Source organism: Dendrobium catenatum, unplaced genomic scaffold (assembly GCF_001605985.2).
Source record: "Dendrobium catenatum unplaced genomic scaffold, ASM160598v2 fragScaff_scaffold_133, whole genome shotgun sequence".
In the NCBI taxonomy this organism is placed as follows: domain Eukaryota; kingdom Viridiplantae; phylum Streptophyta; class Magnoliopsida; order Asparagales; family Orchidaceae; genus Dendrobium; species Dendrobium catenatum.
The window spans coordinates 5,779,451-5,799,236 of NW_021318595.1; the positions used below are offsets into that span (position 1 = coordinate 5,779,451).

Genomic DNA, 19,786 nt, shown 5'->3' on the forward strand with positions numbered 1-19,786 from the left:
AAGACATCTATTAACTCATGTGTAGAGTATTATTCCCCAAGATATGTTCTTGCAAATGTATACAAACTTTAGCTATAGTTGTCACTTGCTGAGCGTAGCTCATTCCCGAGTTTTGGGAAATTTTTCAGGAGAACCTACGCTTAGGTGATGGCCGAACACCCGAGGTTTACCTACAGTCGACGCGCAACGGGTGGCAGGTTTTTACTGTTGTTTTTAGTTATCATTTTTGGGTGGTTTTATCATGAATGAATAGTTTAAGTGTATACCACCTTGTACATGAACTTCTTTTGTGATGATTTTAAATGTTATATATGTTGGAAAAAGGTTTAGAGGCGCTTTTATTATTCTTGAATATATTTAGAATTACATGGAACTGATGATGAGTACTTAAATTACATGTCCGATCTCGTTCCCGCCTCGTATCTACGAGCTAACCGGGCCGGGTCGTGACAGCTTTCAAGTATAAAAAATTTAATTTTTAAACTAGAAAGCTGTTTAAAAAGTAATAAAAAAATCATCCCAAACGAAGCCTAAATATATCTGGTATCTAAAACCACCATGGTTATCTTTGCATACAATGCGCTCAAGCTATTGGCTACACGTAATTTACATACTTATATAATATTTCCATGTCTTGTATTACGTGTCTAACTCATCAACTTGACTATCTGTCGGCAGCTCGAACTGCTAGCCTGGTGATTAGAATTTTCAGTGTATTAGCTAAGTATTCTTACATTGTTGTCTGTAACAGGCTGCTTTTAGAGCAAAAGCCATGGAATGGCATCCAGATCAGAATCAAGAGAATAAAGGTAAAATGCTCCTTTCCTGCCCTCTTTCTGAGCTTTTGTTTTCTTTCATTCTTTGAATGTCTTGTAGTATCGGGAGTCTCAGAAGTTTTGATGAGAGAATGCTCTCTTTTTCAGAGGCTGCTGAAGAAAAATTTAAAGAAGTCCTCAAGTCTTATGAAGCAATAAAATCAGAAAGAATGAATGAAAAGTATTGAACCCAATCCTCAAATTTGAAAAGTGGAAAATAGAAAACATTTTTTTTTCTTGGCATGTTTATACGTAAAATTAAGGTCAAGAAGTCCTGTTGGATGTATTCGTTGACGAGAGTTAAGCTTGATAGGAATTTCTTCAAATGCAATTAGTTTTTCTTGTCTTAACCAACGTGATTGTACGAGTAATTTAACTGTAATTCAAATCAACTGATAATAGAAAAGAGTTATATGATTGATTATTATTTGTTTCTCTCTTGAAGCCCGTTGTTGTATATATGTTGCCCAAACTTCAAATAGCCTCCAGTTTGTTGAAGGCTTTCAAAAGCTCCTTCATCAGGGCTTTTCTGTGCATTAAAAGGGAAAAAAAAGGAAATAAGTAGAATATGATGAAAACATTCACAATTTTTTTTAATATTTTTTCATAAATTTTGTTTCGTCTCTCTTCTCTTATTACTCATGAGTTTTGCCTCATGAATGACCTCTACTTAACATATTCACTGAAGGCAGAGGATGATTCATGTCAAAATTTTCTTTTCCTCTGTAGTTAGATTATTCATTCACATTGTAGAAAATCTGTTATATATATTTTTAGGGGTAATCTCCTCGCTTGAATTCTATTGCCCGGAAGAACACAAGGTCAAATTTTACAGTGTAATGTTCAATGATTTGCTGAAGTCTGTCCTCATTGTTTTGAGTTCTATTACTGTTTGGTAGAAGTAATTACAGTTTGATTCTTGATACTATCACTTGGATCTGGAATCATGATTTCAATAGTCATACCGGTGATTTGGAGATCTCTCGAAAAGTATTTAGTGCTCATTTTGGCCCACTCTATTATCTTTCTTTGGCTGAGTTGCATATACTTCCATGGTGCCCATTTTTTCAATTATGAAGCATGGCTAAGTGATCCTACTCAAATTGCACCCAGTGCCTAAATAGTAGGTCAAGAAATATTGAATGGCGATGTGGGCGGTGGGTTCCGAGGAGTACAAATAACCTTCGATTATTTTTTTAAATTTGATGAGCATCTGAAATCATTAGTGAATTATAACTATATTGTATCGCATTGGTGCATTGATCTTTGCATCATTAATATTTTTTGCTGGTTGATTTCATTGACACAATTCCTTGCATTTTAAACACAACTATATAATGAGTTTTTCTTATTGTTATTATGGCACATAAATGTGTTTGCATTCACTTCTATTGATTCCTACTTCTCTACTGTAGCAGGCATTACTCTACTGACAGTAATGTTAATCCTGCTTGATATAATGGTCTGTCATGCTCTCATCACAATATCGTTTTTAAAAAATATTTGACCGACTAAAATAATTGTTGCTAAGCCGAAAAACACCTATTATCTTCGTCGCAATGTATTTTCATATAAGGATTTCTTCATCAAACATTAGCTTTTCTTTATTTGGGATAGATTTTTTATTGGTTTGATTTTCAAATTTTAACTATAGTTTTTATTTAATCATTATTTTTTTACTTTTTTTTTTTTATACAAATAGAGAATAAGGCTATGTTTGGGATATTTTTAGACTTTTTTTTTTATTTTAAAGAAATTTTTATACTAAAAAAAAGTTTTACAAAACAGTAAAAAAATTGTCTCAAACAAAATATAAGCCTATTCTTTTATCTAAATATTTGGTTGATGTCAAAATGTCAAATTTCTTTGAAGGAATAAAAGAAAATGAAGAATCCATGCAATCCTATAATATATTTTTGATGAGGGGGCTAAGAAGAGCAGTTTAATCTTTTACGAAAATTTTGCTGATTCTATGCTTTGAAAATGAATGTGTCCTCATGACCGGTGTAAGGATGCAGAGGAACATCCGGTTGTAGGTAAAATCCCGCCTATACCGAGGTGTACCGAGTTTTTCCAAAAAACTCGGTACACCTCGGTATAGGCGGGGTTTTGCCTGCAACTGGATGTTCCTCTGCATCCGGTCGGAGGACGTAATAATTGTTGTTGAAAATGAGGCTCTTTCTTTCTTAACTATTATATATGTTATATGTACAATTACATTTTATTTATAGTGTTTTACTGAACCAAAATTGTGCTGAAACTGTGGATGAATGCTGTGGCAATACAAAAGTGAAATTAAAATCAACTTGTGGATGTGTGCTAACTAATTTAGGTTTCGTTTGGGATGACTTTCTTACTATTTCATAAAACAGCTTTTTAGTAAAAAAAAAAAATCTTGAGAAAATAAGAGCAAACTTATGAGAATATATTCAATATATCCTAAACATGCATTTTTGAAGTTGAAAGGGGCTTAGTAAAAGGCTTGAGGGGCATTGTGACATGCAGTAATAATAATAGGACAAAATAGATGTTAATGATGGAAAAATGATATTGCATGCACTCTACAAATGTGAATGTTAGGCATTCATTGAGGAAGATCAACATATGGTAATGTATGTTTTAATTGATTAAAAAAAAGAGCTCAATTCACAGGAGTTGAGTGTTTGAGTTGGGATATTCTGCTTCTCTATCCATTTTATAGTTATAATCTAATACAATTTTAATGTGGCATGAGTTCGTATTTTGTACGAGTTGATTCGTAAGGATATATATATATACCAGCTGAAAAAATTATAAGGTGAATATTGATGTATGAGTCATGAGCAATCAATTTTGGCTATGATATGCATAGTGTGCCTCGTAACATGCTAGGGAGTGATCATATGCTAGATAGAGAGAATCAAATGATCTATTGCTTAGAGGTTTGCTATGATTTTCTTATGATGCTTTAGAGATTCTTCAAGGTACAATTGTTTCGCATACATGAAGTGGCAACATGGCATTTTGAATGGCTAGAGTAGTTGTCAAAGCAACAATGCATTTTGAATGGCTAGAGTAGTTATCAAAGGCTATTGTGATGTAAGATAAAAATGATCTTCTAGAATTTGATAAAGGACACAGGTAAATGGATTAAATATTATGGATAGCTTTGATAAGATTTGATCTTATCAATGGTTCCTAATAAATCGGGTTGGAATGAACCAAGTGATAAGATCATATTAACAACATATACAATCCAGAAGACATCATCCTATTTGACCACTAAGAAAATAGGATAGGTTGACACTCCATATGACTCTGGATTCATTTATAAATCAGTGTCGAACTGGGACTCTATTTCATTGTTTTAAAAAATTTGTAAATAGAAATTTTAAGAAAATTTTAAACACCTTTCATGTGCCTCTTTCCTTCTTACCCCTTTTTGAATGTTCTTATTCTTCCTTCATGAGTCCTAAGCAAATGGCTTTGATTGGGGACCTTGGTGATTTGAAGGCAATAATATAAGAGAAAAAGAGTTGGAGGCCTAAAGAGGAAGTGATTATATCAACGAAAGCGGATGCAATGACATTGATCTTTGTACATCTCTTATCATTTAAAATGATGTGGATGGAAGGGCTACTAGTGATGATTTTGAATCCTATGAGTAAGGATGCTCCTATACCTAAGATGACTACAAAATCCTCTAGGTCCTATAAGAAATAGTTGACTTATTGACTATCATCCTTAACCCATCTAAGTTTGTGCACTTTGGCATTGCTCAATTTATCACTGATATTGGTTAACAAAGATGTGATAGGAGAGTGTGAGAGTGAGAGATAGGAGGGCCGACCTTTGCAACAATAAGGAAAAAGTCTAGGCTCCTTGAAATGATAACTCTTGGAACCTAGAAAAGGAGTTGAATGGGGAAGTCACACATCCAAACCTAGAAGTAGTGGATAACTTCCTTCCGTGGAGCAAAGTAGCTCATAATGAAAGGGAGAGAAATCTTATAGGAAAATTAGAAGGTGGCTCCCAAGACCTAAAATTTTGTCATATTATGATGGACACATAACAGTTTGATATGTTATCATTTATTCACATCAATAGTTCCCTTAGAGATATAATTGGCATTTCGTGGTCATTTGGGCGGAAATATTGTAGGTAATTTTTACTTAGACCTATTGGCACTTATGTATGTGCTTCATTTCTCAATCATGAGTACTCCACACAAGCATTGATTGGATAGACCTTTCATTTCTCAGTCATGTGAATATATGTTTAAATTATTATAACACAATTTTAATATATTGGATTTAAAATATAGAGCTTGGAACATGCCATGTGAAATGTTGATTGTGTATAGAAGTAATTTGGAGATATTAGAAGATGCCATAGTCACTACTCACTAGATGTAAGGTATTTGGATCCAACAACTATGATCCTTTTGCATATTATCAATTTCATGCCAACTCCTTGTCCACAATTTGATTATGAATCAATGATGCTCATGATTTTGTGTAACCAACTAATTAAAACCCCATAATGTGGAATGATCTTTCTATCAAGGATTAATTGGGTAGGCCCTTTATTGCTCAATCATAAAGATATGATTTTATATAAATCATTTTGCAAGAATGTTACATATTTGGCATTTGTCTCATCTGATAAAAAATGATTCAAATAGAAGAAAATTCAATAAAAATAGGAAAACTCATAAAATTCTCTTTAGACAAAATTTCAAGCATCTTCAGAAAAAGCGATGCATGCTGCATTTTTTAGAAATAACAAACTAATAATAATAATAATAATAATAATAAATTAAAAATATAAATATTTTTAATATAATCTTTTGAATATTGATTGTTGATTTCAAATAATTTATGATTACTTTAAAACACAATAAATTCAAATCTTGCATTAGGTTTGCAATTTCTTAAATTTTTATTAAAATTAAATTCTATAATGATAATATTGTTTTTAATTTGAAAAAAAAAATAGAAAAAATTTTCATAATAATATATCAAATTTTGCAAAGTTGACATCATTGAGGTTTCATTTGTGATATCTTTTTACTACTTTTAAAAGCAACTTTTTAGTACAAAATTTTAGGTATGCCTTCAGACAGACTTTCTTAATGCTTGCTAAAATATTTTTCTAGTACAAAAAATTTCTATTCAAAATTTTTTTTTTTACTAAAAACTGTTTTAAAACCAGTAAAAAAACCGTCCCAAACGAAACCTTAATCAAAACAGTCAAAAAATAACGATGAAAAGCTGTCCCAAACAAAGCCTGAGTTATTTTTATTTGTGATTAATTTTATAACTTTAATCCATTTATATGCAATTTATTGAGTTAGAAGAATAAGAAATTATTAGATATAGAACGCATCTTGAAGCACCATACATATTAATACTCGTATAATCTATCAAATTGTAATACACAATTATATACCCATTTTTTATACTAAAACATGGTTTTAAAAAACGCTATCCCAAACATAATTGAACACGAAGAACTCGACTGCGAGGAATTCCTGATAATATCCTATATGCCATATTATATGACAATTAATAAAAAAATTTATTGAATTTTTTGTTTTACGATTACTGCTGTAGGATTCCAATTTCTTGCTCTTCTCTCTCTCAAATTGTGATCAGGTTACAGGCAAAAAGGAACATAGACCTCAATGCATGGCCCAAAAGTGAGGACTGAGCCTCTGAGAACACAAAAGGTCGTCTGCACACAGGCAGCAATGAAAACCACCATGGGAGACTTTACAGCATGGCAATTATCACTAGTAGAGTCCTTCAGATAATGGTAGCTTGACTTCTTCAAAGAAAAGGCATCCAATATATCATTGTTTTTCTGAATAATGCAAAAGCAAGCAGAGGTAACTCTTCCAAAATTTAAACAAAAACAATAAATTAAGGCTTCGTCAGCTTTTTAGTATAATTTTTGTACTAAAAAACTATTTTAAGAAGCATGAAAAAAATTGTCTCAAACGAAGCCTAAATAAATTATAGAATGAAAGCAAGGTAATCATGACTCATGATTTCATAGTACAATGATGTGCTCAACTCTATAAGCTACACATTGATCTCAGCAGAACTGATCTCTCAGTACAGCCAAATCCATGCACTGAAGTTGGTAAAATACAATATTAAAAGTTGTCTTGCAAAAGCTCACACAAACTACACCATAGAGATTATCTACCATCAAAAGCCAAAGACACAACCACCAGAAGTTCAGCAGAAAAAAAAAAGACAAATAATGTATAAATTCGCAACATAGATAAAAGAAAGCCAAAGAAACACTTCAGTCTATATTCTAATAAGATAATTTTAAAAAGTAGACATCGCTACCAGTTTTCAACCAAGATTGATTGTCTTCTCCTCCTTGCAGTTGTTGCCAATCTTCTTCTACTTCAAGCTTTTCAATTTTTCATCTCAGTCAAATGCTGACAAAAGGAGGCAAGTTCAAGGAATTTACATTGTTTGGGCCAAAAAGGCAGCTTAAGCCTTCATTGGCGTTCTTCTCAACCTTGACACCATTATCAGAGCCACTGGAAACCGAGCTGACTGTAGTAGACTGTATCACATTGTTGGTGGATGAAGCTAACTGAGGGTTCAGATCCCAACCATCATTAATAAGGCTAAGAAAGTTCTTCTTCCCATCTAACAGGGTGCTACTTGTGCTGGTCAAGGCCTCCCCTAGAGGTCCTCCCATGGAGGCTGTTGCCCTCCACTTCATTGCTGAGTTTTGTTCATTAGGAACACCTATAAGACCGAGGCCCATTCGAAGAGGTGAAAGTCTCTCTGGGGCAGGTGAAGAATTGGAAGATGAGAAATCTGATGAAGCAAGGGGGAATGGCATAGAGAGTTGGGTTTTCTCAGATTGTATTTCCTCTACACCAGGCCAAATGATATTAGAGCTTTCAGACCGGCTTGCCGGCCAGTCATCGATAAAATGTCCTAGAACCTGTGGTTGCTGGTTTTGCTGGTCATGGAGTTCTAGAGGTGTATCAAAGTTATTGTTAGCCAAAAATGAGCCACTGAGATGGCTCTTGAGAATATTACCAGCGTTAAGTCCTATGGAGGAAGTTTCACTAAGAGGGTTGTAATTTCTAGAGGTTGTAAACAATGAATCGCAAGGCTTAGTGGTTGAAGTTAGAATAGAATGATCTTGAGGACTTTCCTTACGGTTATTTGTAGCATTCGCGCTAGTTGGCATCCTGTAGAAAATGGAAAAAGATGAAGAAATTACAAAACTGAACATAGGTGATAGAGTAAATTCTTCTATCATACATCAATAAACTTGCATAGCAATGGATATAATAATCTAAATGGACTGATAACTACTTAATTATGTAACTTCTACAAACGTTCTGGGAAAAAAAATGTATCAGAATATTTAGATACAATTTGTGTCAGGATGGGAAGACAAAAAGCTAAAAGTTAAATATATGTGCTTAAGGCTTCATTTGGGACGGCTTTTTTCATGCTTCTTAAAGCGGCTTTTTAGTACAAAAATTAAATTTTTTTAACTAAAAAGCCGCTTTAAAAAACAGTAAGAAAGTCGTCCAAAACAAAGCCTAAATTTAAGAGACAGTTAAACAGAAACATAAAACAAGATTAGAGACCAATTTTTACTAAACAGAAAATAAAAATATCTAATAAATTTTAGCATTTGTAGTCTAAGTTTGTGTGGTTTGTCTTCTTAATCTAACTCAAATTTACAAATTCTTTTTCCATATTGCAGTAGTTAATTCCCATTGACATCCTTAAAATAAACATTTATACCTCAGACCAGACCCTGGAAGCAGCTCAGCAAGCAAGAGGCCTTGCAGAAATAAATAATACTGTTTTATCAATATCATTCATCAAAAACTTCAAAAGGAGGCTGGCTTTCCTGGTTTGGTCCATAAACAGTACCAAAAGGATAACCATTAAGCACCACAACCTACTTATCTAACATAAACAACAACATCAACAAGTCTTTATCCCACTATGTGGGGACTTATCTAGCATAAAAAGCCAAAACATTTAAGACCCAAAATCTCTGGTCTAGAATTAAAGATGAATCACCATAGAACTATAAATTATAAAAAGTGAACCAGAGCTCCCATTATTTACCAGAACTGAGATGAGGAGGCATTAACAGTAGCATGAGGGATTTGGATCTGATGTCTGGTAACTGAGAGGGAGTTCGATGATTGGCCGCCAGAGGGAACAGATGAAACTAAAGTTGGGTTGGTGACGCCGGGCATTGTTATCTTGGTATGCTCACCATGGCCTTCCACAGGCTTTCTTGAACGGTGGCGGCCACGATTTATGTGTCTCTCACAGTACTTCTGGTCAGGAACAGCATCTCTTGAGCAGCGCCATTTCTTGCCGTCGGTTCGGCGGCATCTACCAGGCTCTGGATCTGCATTCCCCACATAACCAGGATGGAAATATCCCCACCAGGCTGCAATAATCAAGGAGAAGATCTTATGAAGTAGCTACCTACCAAGCAAAGCACATGGGATGTCTGTAGATGAAATCATGGCTATAAATATGAAGCCAGATCTAACTTTAACAAGTTACTTTAACATATCATTTTTTACTTGAGTTATATATGTTGGGATGAATCAGTCACAAATACATAAAAACAATAAAAAAAATGTATGAAATAAAATAATGTACTAATTTTATGACAGAACATGCAAGAATCCAACCATAAGTATTGTTAAATGATATTAAGGAGGATGAATCAAAGAGAGGTTAAAGTAGGATTCGATAAAATAGTAGTCAAACTAATTTTCAACCTATAAGTTTAAGTGAGGATCAATCACTAGTATTTCTACACCAACACATTTTTCAACTATCCAATGCGGCAAACCCAAAGCTTCCATTTCTCAGTGAGAGAACCAACAATGGATGTACAAATATCTCAAAGATGAACAGACTAAAGATGCTAATATAGAAGAAAAAGTAGCAATCACAGTCAGAGAACTATATTGGGCCTGACCTGCGTTAGGTCTAACAGATCCAGTTGAGCATACAGAGAACCAAGCAGGACTAAGGCCTCTCATTAGTGAGCTAAGCAGATTTGTTGGAATGGGAACATTTGCCCAAATGTAGTTATATATCAGCATTTGTTGCTTCAGCTCCATTCGCTGGGAAAGAGTGAAGGCCCCGCTTGGCCCTCTTACAGCTCCCTGCATCTTCACATTGAGGTCTACAGAGTTCAAGCCTGCATGAGGAGAGGAAAAAAACCCAAAAAATACTCAAAAGAAAGCTCTAAGAATAGCCGTATCATATAAACCATCCTGTGGAAATGGAATCGCCAAAAAGCTGGAGATATTTCCATGGCATGCCTGGAACTTCAAATGCTTTCATCAGTAAAATAAGTTATAAATGGATTCCTTGTCCTTACAATAAACCTATAGTACCAAAATGTTATTTTTCTTTTAAAAGAACTGTGTTGTTCTCTCGTCTGCCTATTACTAATATCTTCTTTGTCATTTACTTATTCATAGGTTAGAAGAATGCTTCTACTTTTTAAGCTAGGACAAGAGAAACAGGGTAAAGAGGAAAGAAAAGGTACCAACTTTCTTCTTGACAAGACTAAAACTAAAGATGAATGGAATGCTATGAAATGACTTCTTCTAATCAATACTTGGAATCAAATGGTTCATCATCCAAAAAGGAGGAACCCCTTTCCCAAAACTTCATCTTGCGAATCCTACTGATCAAGCTTTTCCTTCAAAAACATGAAATGATATGAGTATGGCGAGTTTTACCTGCCCTCCGAACTAGAGAGGAAGGTGCTGAAGATGGTGGTAATGTAGCTAAAACTGATGTTTTGTCGCAGCTATAAACCAAAGAAGATGGCTTGGAAGAAGAAAAGCTAAGCATTTGCTCTCCATTTGAGGCAGAAGAGAGGGCCATGGATCTGGCAATCTTTGGGGATCTCTGCTCATCTTCGTCAGCTCTACAAGACCTCCCCTGCTTGAGAAAATGAGAGGTAAAGAGGCCCCTTTTCCTGATTGATTCGAGGTCCGAGGAGGCTAGAGGAGGGGATAAGCTACAAGGAGATGAGCCCACCAACACTTTCATGCCCAAAAAGCCATGAGAGTCCATCTATCTGTCCACCAAGTGCTAGAAGGAAGGAAAAAATGGGTAAGAAGTGTGTTCATCATGTGGGGAAGTCAACAATGGAGTACGAGAGCAGCGTGAGCATTTTGTGTTCTATTCCATGGAAGGAAGGGGATTATGGGGAGAGAGAGAGAGGAAGGCTTGAGGTTTTGGAATGGTTTTGTGCTTTGGAAGATGAGACCAAGCAAGTTTTCTCATTTGTGGGGTAGCAAGTAGTTTGAGGGAGAAATAATGGTAAACGAGGTGGGGGTGACGTGGGGGTCTTTGGGGGACAAATATTAGGTGAGCACAATTACTGAATTACATTTGTTTTATTTTATTTACTTAAATATTGTTATAATGTAAGTATGCATTTAAAATGTTATAAATTAAATCATAATTGCTCAATATAATACTCTAAACTTTAAATCATATTAATATAATACTTTTCAATAGATTTGATAATATATGAGTTGATTCCCTCTAAATTTTAACTTTTCATTATACAAAATAATTAAGTTTTATTTATTTATATATCGAATACATTAATATTTATTTTTGAAAAATCATATTAAATTTATGATTTTTATTTTTTAAAAATCATATGTTAGTACAAGTGGACTTTCTAGGACCATTATATGTCCATTTTACAAATTGATTCATCTGATTATTCTAGACATGCTTAACTAACTTTTGTAAATTTTTTCATAATTTTTGGATATATGAATTTAAAGATATAAAGGGGATTTGTATATCGTTGCATTTAAATGACATAATTACTATTTTGCCCTTAATATATTTTATATATTATTATATTATATAAATCTTAATATACTAAATGTCATTTCATTTCTCTCAATAGAGAAAAAAAATAAAATTAGAGAGCAGAGATGAGAGAGAAGAAGAAAAATTAGGGTTTGACATTGGTAGAGTCGTTTGTGTCTGTCCGCCAAATTAGAAAATTGTTCTTCTCGAAGTAGATTATATTTTGCTTATTTCAGTTTTCAGCAATTTAATTCTTTTGAGATTTTTTCGATCAAATTTGTACTTTTGTTACTTAAAAATGATTATAGTTTTATTTTGATAAAACTTTCACAGCGTAACTTTTTATATGTTATAGAGATTGTAATTATGAATATTTTTAGTATATTTTGAAAAAATTTTACCGAGTGATTTTTACTAATTCAAAATTTTATTTTAACATCTAAAAATACTGCTTTGATTCAATTAAAGTTTCAGAATTTTTTTATACACACGCTATAGTAATTTAATTATGTTTTGAAATAATGAATTTTTGCTCAATAATATTTATGTTCCCTGCTATTGAGATATTTTAATAATTTTTGAACTTAGTCTAATTATATTTAATTAATAAAATACATCAAAAAATATAAAAAAAATGATGTGATGTTATGTTGGTACCAGTGAGTTTCCGAGATGAGATTTTATTATGCCAGCACTAGTGGGCAACCGAGGTAGGATTCTATTATGTGGATGCTAGTGGGCGATTGAGGTAAGATTATGTGTGGCGCCGGTGGGCAACCGAGATGGGATTTTGTTATGTTGATACCAATGGGCGACTAAGGTGGGGTTTTGTTATGCCGGTGCCAATAGATGACCGAGGTGGGCGACTGATCTTGGCAACAGTTCATTGATTAATTAAATGCATTCACTATCAGCATATGTTTCAGTTTTAGCTTTTTGTGCAATACTTCAGTTTATCATTACAACACATTATTTTTAGTTCTTTTAGTTTCAGTTATTGATTTATGTTTTATGTTGTAATAGCCTAATATGCCGTGTAGTTCACTCTTACTTTTACTTTCATTTTCAGGCCAATGAAAGGGTAAAGAGCGAGCTGGGTAATTTTGAAAACAGGCCCTAATCTGTATCGTACGCATCCTTTTTATTACTTTTATTTTATAGGCTTGACTTTCATTTGATTATATTATCTATTGCCAAATACTATTATATATACCTCATATTTTATGTAAATTTTTGTATGATATTATAGAAAATTTATTTTAAGATTCAGTTGTCATCCGCTTTATATTGTATTCAGTAGTAATTCTATGTAATGTATACTTTAGAAGTTTTATTTCAGTACTTCTCCAATCGGATCTTGGAGCCAATCTTCTCACAATCAGATATGGTATTCATAAATCATGTACTTATAATCATAATTCAAAACTATTAAGCTCTTTTAAGAGATTAATCATCGTTTAACTTAAGCACGTAACTTAGATAATTCAATGGGGGAGATAATTCTTTAAAAGAGGGCACCAAGTAAGTGAGTCATCCTACATGCCAAAATTGTTGAAAATTTGGAGAAGCATTTATTGTTCTTAATAACTAACTTTCATGTATGCACTTGAGATTGATTAAAAAAAAACCTAGTGATTACATCTTCCTATTAAGAGAACAATCAAATTGATCGTCCTCCCTAATTGCTTAATATCTTCAATCATTAGAATAATCAAATCAATCACCCTCTATTCCATGATCCCGATACTCATTACCAACTTTAATCCAAAAATCATCATCACATGACAAATTTATCATCTTTAAACTCCTCTTACTATCATCATAAGTTATATTTTTAATAATTCATATCTATTATATTATATTAATATTTTTTTCCAATTATATAAAAAAATACATTTCTTATAGTTTTTTACTCACACTGTTGAAATCATTTTAATTAAGATTATATTTTCTCTTCCTTTGTAGACTTTCTATATATAAAAAAAACATCTTCTCAATAAATATAATAAAAATATAATATATCATAAAGTAACATATTCTATTATCGCTAAAATTTCAGATAAATTTAAAATAATTTTTATTTTTTTTTTGATATCTAATACGCAGCGAACATATGGGCTGTTTTGGAAGAATAAAAGCAGTTGGGAGAATAGGCTATTAGCTACATTTTCATTTAACGGTATAGCCAAAAGTAAACTCCTGTCACGAAGGCGTGCCCTTTCCTTTTATGCTCATGTAGACCACTACACTCTGCATATATACAAATATAACGGACACAGCAAGCATTAGGTTACGAACTAAGGGACATCAGATCAGTCTAACGCTTTTTTGGGACTTTTTTTACTGCTTTATGTTTTTAAATTCTAGCTGCAGGTTTTATTTGGTTATTAGTTTTTTATTATTTTTAATAAATTTGTATGCTAGTTAAATACTAAGTTAAGTGTTGCGGAGATGAGGATACTGATATGGATGAGTGATTTTACTCTTAGAGATATGAGCGCCAGTGAAAGATAAGATTAGAGAGAGTCGCCTTCATAGGCGGAACCACATGCAAGTCAGGGGCGCAATTGTCCCCCCTCCCCAAAAAAAAAAATTATAGGAGAGTAATTTTTTTTGCCCCTCCTAAAAAATCACTTTTGCCCCCCGTTAAAAAATTGTTTGTCTTAATTTGTCCAATATTCTTTCCAAACGCCTCCCCCTCCCCCCCTAAAAGTCTTTTTGTACTAATTGTAATGATGAGAAGTTTTAATCTACTGCTAATCATATATACATACCCTAAAATATCTATGTATTTCTTCACATTTATCTATAATATTTTCTTTCATACTTTTATGACAGATTATATATATATTTTATTGAATTTGCCCCCCCTCAAAATTGAAGCCGATTTCACCCCTGGCCGCCTTAGATGGTTTGGTCACATAAAACAACGGCCTTCTGATAACCCGGTTAAGAAAATAGAGGTATTAGATTTGACTTATGTAAGAAAGGAAGAGTTTGACCTATAAAGATTTGGTTATAAAATATTAGAAATAATATTTCTTTATTAGATTTAAATGAGAATTTGATTTTTATCATGACACAATGAAACAAAAAAAAGGATTCATGTAGCTGACCCCACATAGTGGGACAAATGCTTGATGTTGTTGAATAAATTTGCGTGCTAGAAAAGTGATTTTTTCATCAGTTAAAAAAAAATTATTTATCCATAGCAGATTCATAATTATTTTTATGAATAGATACGGTTGTTTCAAATTGACTCTACATGTACAAGAAGTCTTAGATTTTATTTGGGACGACTTTCTTACTACTTTGTAAAAATGTTGTAGAGAAATTAATTTTTTAAAGTTGTTGAAGAAAATAATTTCTTTATACAAAAGTTTTTGAAAGCAATGAAAAAATAATGACCAAATAAAAATTATGATTGAGATCTAAAATCAAAGCATTAAAAAGGCTGTCTCAAACATAGCTTAAGGTTACTATAGCTTAATTCAACAACTCTCTGTCAATAAGTGGTTAATTAATTTAGTATTAGTAATAAGTAATCTAGCTGAAACGATCAATTTAGTATCTTAAATATCTATTTAACTAATTTAATGATTCATTAAATGTCTAAGTAGTGTAATTAATTAAGAATATATCTAATTGATTACTATTATGCAATATATTTCTCTGTAAAATTATAATTAATTATGTAAATCATCTTTGTTTGTTGGTTGACAGCTTTGACTACGAGGCAAGAGATCTTGAGTTTGAGTCTTACGCATGCGATGTGTTTATGAGTTTGTCTTAGTTGGACTAACGCTTTGTTTGGGACAGTTTTTTCCTGCTTTTTAAAGCAATATTTTAGTATAAAAAATTAAATTTTTATACTAAAAAATTACTTTAAGAAACAATAAGAAAGTCACCCCAAATGAAGCCTAAATGTTCCCCCAAAAAATCTAATTAATTGAGTTATTAATAAAATGATTAATAAGTCTTGAGTAATACTGATATGGCTGCTTTGTAATCTTCTTATAATTATTGAATAACTCTTTAGTCAAATCAATTGATCAATTCATAATAAGCCGCATCAGTTAGTATTTTATTATTATTATTTAGTAGAACATGATTTTATTCCACAAAGAAAAAGAATACAAGCAACTTCGATAATAAAAAAGAAAGATACACGGCTACAATTAGAAATGACAAGACAGTCATTAGGCTCAGCAATTGACAAAGTAACCTGCAACCACCTAGATGCCAGGCTAGGACCATCCAAAGATAGAAGGTAGCAACAATCCAAAAGAAGCAACTGAAAGAAGAACCACCAACCCAAACAGTAAGCTAAAGCACCACCAATGGTTGCCAACAAGCCTTGAGAGCCCAAATGGAGAGCAGCACCTAGCCACATCATTGCCCATAAAATTCACAAAACAACCAAAAAACAACCCCCAACAAGCCTAAAAAATTCGAAGGCCCAACAATGTTCAAAGAGAAAACAAAACAAAAGTCGACCCCCAATGCAAAGATACCAACATCTTTACTTCCATTTTGTTTTTACGATGCCGACATTTAGCACTTCCATGGGAAAAGGCCTTCTCAACTATTCGATTCACATTCAAGTTGAACAATGCATCAAAATCCTCCTCCAAATCCACCTCCTCACCCCCACCATGCGAGGACAAATGATCTTTAATCAAATCGGATTGTTTCACAAAAGAATCATGCAAAGACAAACCTAACTGAGCTTTTAAATCCCATTAGTAAAAATAGAAACAAGGATTTCAATAGTTCCATCTGAAATTAACAATGAAGAAGTGGTCATAGCAGTTTCAACAGTAACCCTCAACATTCCACTTAATGAATCATTACTCACCACAGTGTTAACACAGCAAAACTCCATGTTAACCATTTCCAAAACAAGAGAAATAGAAGGAGTGGTTCACACAGAATCCTTCCCAATTATAGCTAGGGAATCCCCAGCCTCATGCATGAGATAATCTAGAACAGAGACAACAGGATCCACAACCTTTAGCATCCAATCCATCATAGGCCAAAACATCTGGCTAAGAAAAAGCCCATCAATATGAGGGGAAGCAATCCCCAAAGGGATACTAACCAAACCATTAGCTACCTCATTCACAGTAACCTGTTCATCCCTAACAACCAATGAATCCAAATGAGGCCATTTAACAAGAGTAATGTCAAAATTATTGGAACTAGTTAAGGCCAAAGCATTATCATCCATAACATTGTTGCCACCGGCCCTTAGAAGGCATAGTATCTATATTTTCTCCTCCATCCAAAACAACAACATTATCATTAAAAAAATTTCCATTAGTCACCACATCAGCATTCGGAAGAACAGAATTGGAAGTAGCATTAACCGTATTATCCACAATTTCCACAACAACAAAATCAACTACACCTTGCACAGGATGATTAGGAGTCAGAAGGTCGCCAACCACAGGGTTAACATCATTAGCAATATGAATCAGTCTAAGGATTGCACCGGATCCCCAGATAGATTAGAATGAAGACTACTACATTTGAATTAAGGAGTTTTCACCATTGGATCTTTGTGATATTGGTATGGTTGCACTTGTAGATTGTCCTTGTACAAATCTCCAGTTGAAACTGCAACCAAACGAGCTCTGGATCGAACGGATTTGCCCTTGGGGGGGTTTAGACCTCAGTTGGCCGGAATCCTTGTCGCCGGCGAGGTATTGGCGGCGGGCTTTAGTCGGGAAGAGTAGGAAGGAGGCTAGGGAAGCTCACAAATGAGAGGGTTCGGGTTGAGAGCTCTTAGACAAAGAGAATCATGCAAAAGTCCTCTTCAAGACCTAATTTTTCACTATTTAAACTCCTAATCAACCAAGGGACAGCTAAGATTAAATCAAGATCAAATTAGGAGGGTAATCTCAGAGATTTGGCCGTGGTTTTGAAATTAGGAGTGAAGGGATTTAATTCAATGCATTTAATGGGGTTAATTTAGCTTTAATGGGTCAAATTGACCAAATTATGACTTGGTTTGACCGAGTCAAGGTTTGACTAGGTCAACCAAGTTAATTAGGTCAAGGAGGATGAGGGGTCGGGTCCAAAGAGGGTTTGAATTAATTCAAATTGGTTTTAGGCCTAAAGGGATGGGTCAAACCATGTTTACTTGGTCAACTGGGTTGACCCAGGGCACAAGTCTGGATCCAGTGGGCTGGGTCTGACCCACTGAGTCCAGTGGAGTGGAGACATGGGCTCGAGGAGCTCTGAAATCATTTTTAGATCAAAGGAAGGCATTTTGGTCAATTTGGGTCAACCCTGATTGACCTGGTCAACTAGGTTGACCCAGGACCTAGGTCTGGGCTGAACAGACTCAGTTTGACCCAAGAAGAAGATTGGGAGAGGTTTTGGGACCTGGCTTGGTCAATTTGACCAAGTCAACTCTCCAAACCCAGTGATTTGACAAAATCAGGGTGGTCAATAATGCCATGCCATGAATTACATAAATTGAATCAAATAGTAATTAATTTGACCTTAACATGAGTTTATGATGATGCATGGAGTACTAGAATTGGCTACAATAATGCATATTGCATGTATAAAAGCCTACACACTAAATATTGTTCAATTTAATTATAATTTTAGAGGAATATTTAGAATAGTCTTTCAAGCCTTTTATAAAACTATTGCATCACCCAAAAAGCTTCATTTATTCGATATGCATGAAAATTATCATAGAGAAAAAGAACTAGTAAAAATTCAACTTTTTATAGTTAAAATATTGATGATAAAAACATGCAATAACATATTAAAAGTTACACAATAAAAATGTAGTAGATTTCATAAAAATTATATTTTTATCCATATCTTTTTATACAAATACTAAAATTAAAATCAGGTATAGGAGTTCAAAAGTCTACCTCATGCTTTATGAAATTCCTAACTGACCCGACGGATGAATCCCGAGCTTTAGCCTCCAAACATACAATAACATATTAAATCCCATGTGTTCTTTTCTACCTTTAATATATATCTATATATAATTGGTCAATTGATGCGCACTTGGTCCACATTTTGTAACTATCTTCCGAGTGAAAAATTGGAGCCTTATCTACAGCAATTTGGTCCCCTCCAAGATAGCTCATCATGGCTGGATTTGCTCTTAGATTCAGTCTGTCTGCATGCAGTAATTGTTTGAGAGAAAAAAAAGCTTATTACAGTTTATCCTGAGCACAAATATATCAGTGGATAGGTTAACATTAGCGATCTTCTTTGTGATTAATTTGTGCGGTTTATGATATCTTCATCATATATTTTTGAGAAAAAATATTATATTAGAATGTTATGAATGAAAAATAATGAAGATGGACTATAAAATTATTAAATTTATATCAAATTGAGTATAATAGAAATTATTTATGTACTTTATTTATCTTAAGAAAATTTAGAAATTTTAATATCAGTCATGATAATAATGAATTTAAATAGAATATTTAGATATATTTTTTCTTAAGAGAGAAATAATATAAAAAGTTAAAAAACAGTATTTAATGGCTTAATGCTTATGTTTAATCGTTTATTCAAATAATAACTAAAAGATAATGGTACTTTTATTATTATTATTTTGAAGCATCATGTAAACTTTAAATTTTCACGCACCGCTTCTTCAATGATATATAGTATGGTGACTTGATTGCATTCACATAGTAAGTCGTTTGAATTGCAATATAATATTTTAATATTTTATGTAAGTTGAAATTTGGTATATATTTAAAGTTTGTTTGAGCCAATTTTTCTTATTGTTTTATTTTTATATTTGTTAGTCATTCAAATTTTGACTATTATTTTCTCATTATTTTAAAAAATATATTTATACTAAAATTTTACTTTTTACAATAACTTTTTAAAAAATTACTTTAAACATAAAAGCTTTATGATCGTATTTATAAAGAGTTGCATCCGGCCCAAATAAATACGTAGAGTCTGCTAATGTATCATTTTGCAATTGTCAATCATGTCTTTGTTAGACTTTGGAAAAATTAATAAGCAGCGTAAATTATATTTTGCTTTATGTGTGTGTGGGTGTGTGTATGTATATAATAATAATAATAATACTAATAATATTGAGTAAAA

At 33.0% G+C, this 19,786-nt stretch overlaps 2 protein-coding genes across 3 annotated transcripts in view; one reads left to right on the forward strand and one right to left on the reverse strand.

Annotated features, from left to right (window-relative positions):
• Positions 1-1,250, forward strand: part of LOC110107129 — a 26,272-nt gene extending 25,022 nt beyond the window's left edge. Inside the window, exons 6-8 of one of the 2 annotated variants that reach the window (XM_028699598.1) lie at positions 129-197; positions 752-809; positions 924-1,250. In XM_028699598.1, coding sequence (XP_028555431.1) covers positions 129-197; positions 752-809; positions 924-1,003 — 207 coding nt within the window. In that variant the 3' untranslated portion in view covers positions 1,004-1,250. The remainder of the gene's footprint in view (positions 1-128; positions 198-751; positions 810-923) is intronic. The other variant, XM_020837310.2, reaches the window with a different exon arrangement.
• A 5,726-nt stretch (positions 1,251-6,976) lies between these two features.
• LOC110107122 (growth-regulating factor 6) lies at positions 6,977-11,015 on the reverse strand. Its single transcript, XM_020837291.2, has 4 exons — positions 10,579-11,015; positions 9,804-10,028; positions 8,927-9,260; positions 6,977-8,025 (listed from the first exon to the last, which is right to left on the reverse strand). Exons 1-4 carry the CDS (start codon positions 10,916-10,918, stop codon positions 7,245-7,247), a joined length of 1,680 nt encoding a protein of 559 aa, XP_020692950.1. The 5' UTR covers positions 10,919-11,015; the 3' UTR covers positions 6,977-7,244.
• Between the last annotated feature and the right edge of the window lie 8,771 nt (positions 11,016-19,786).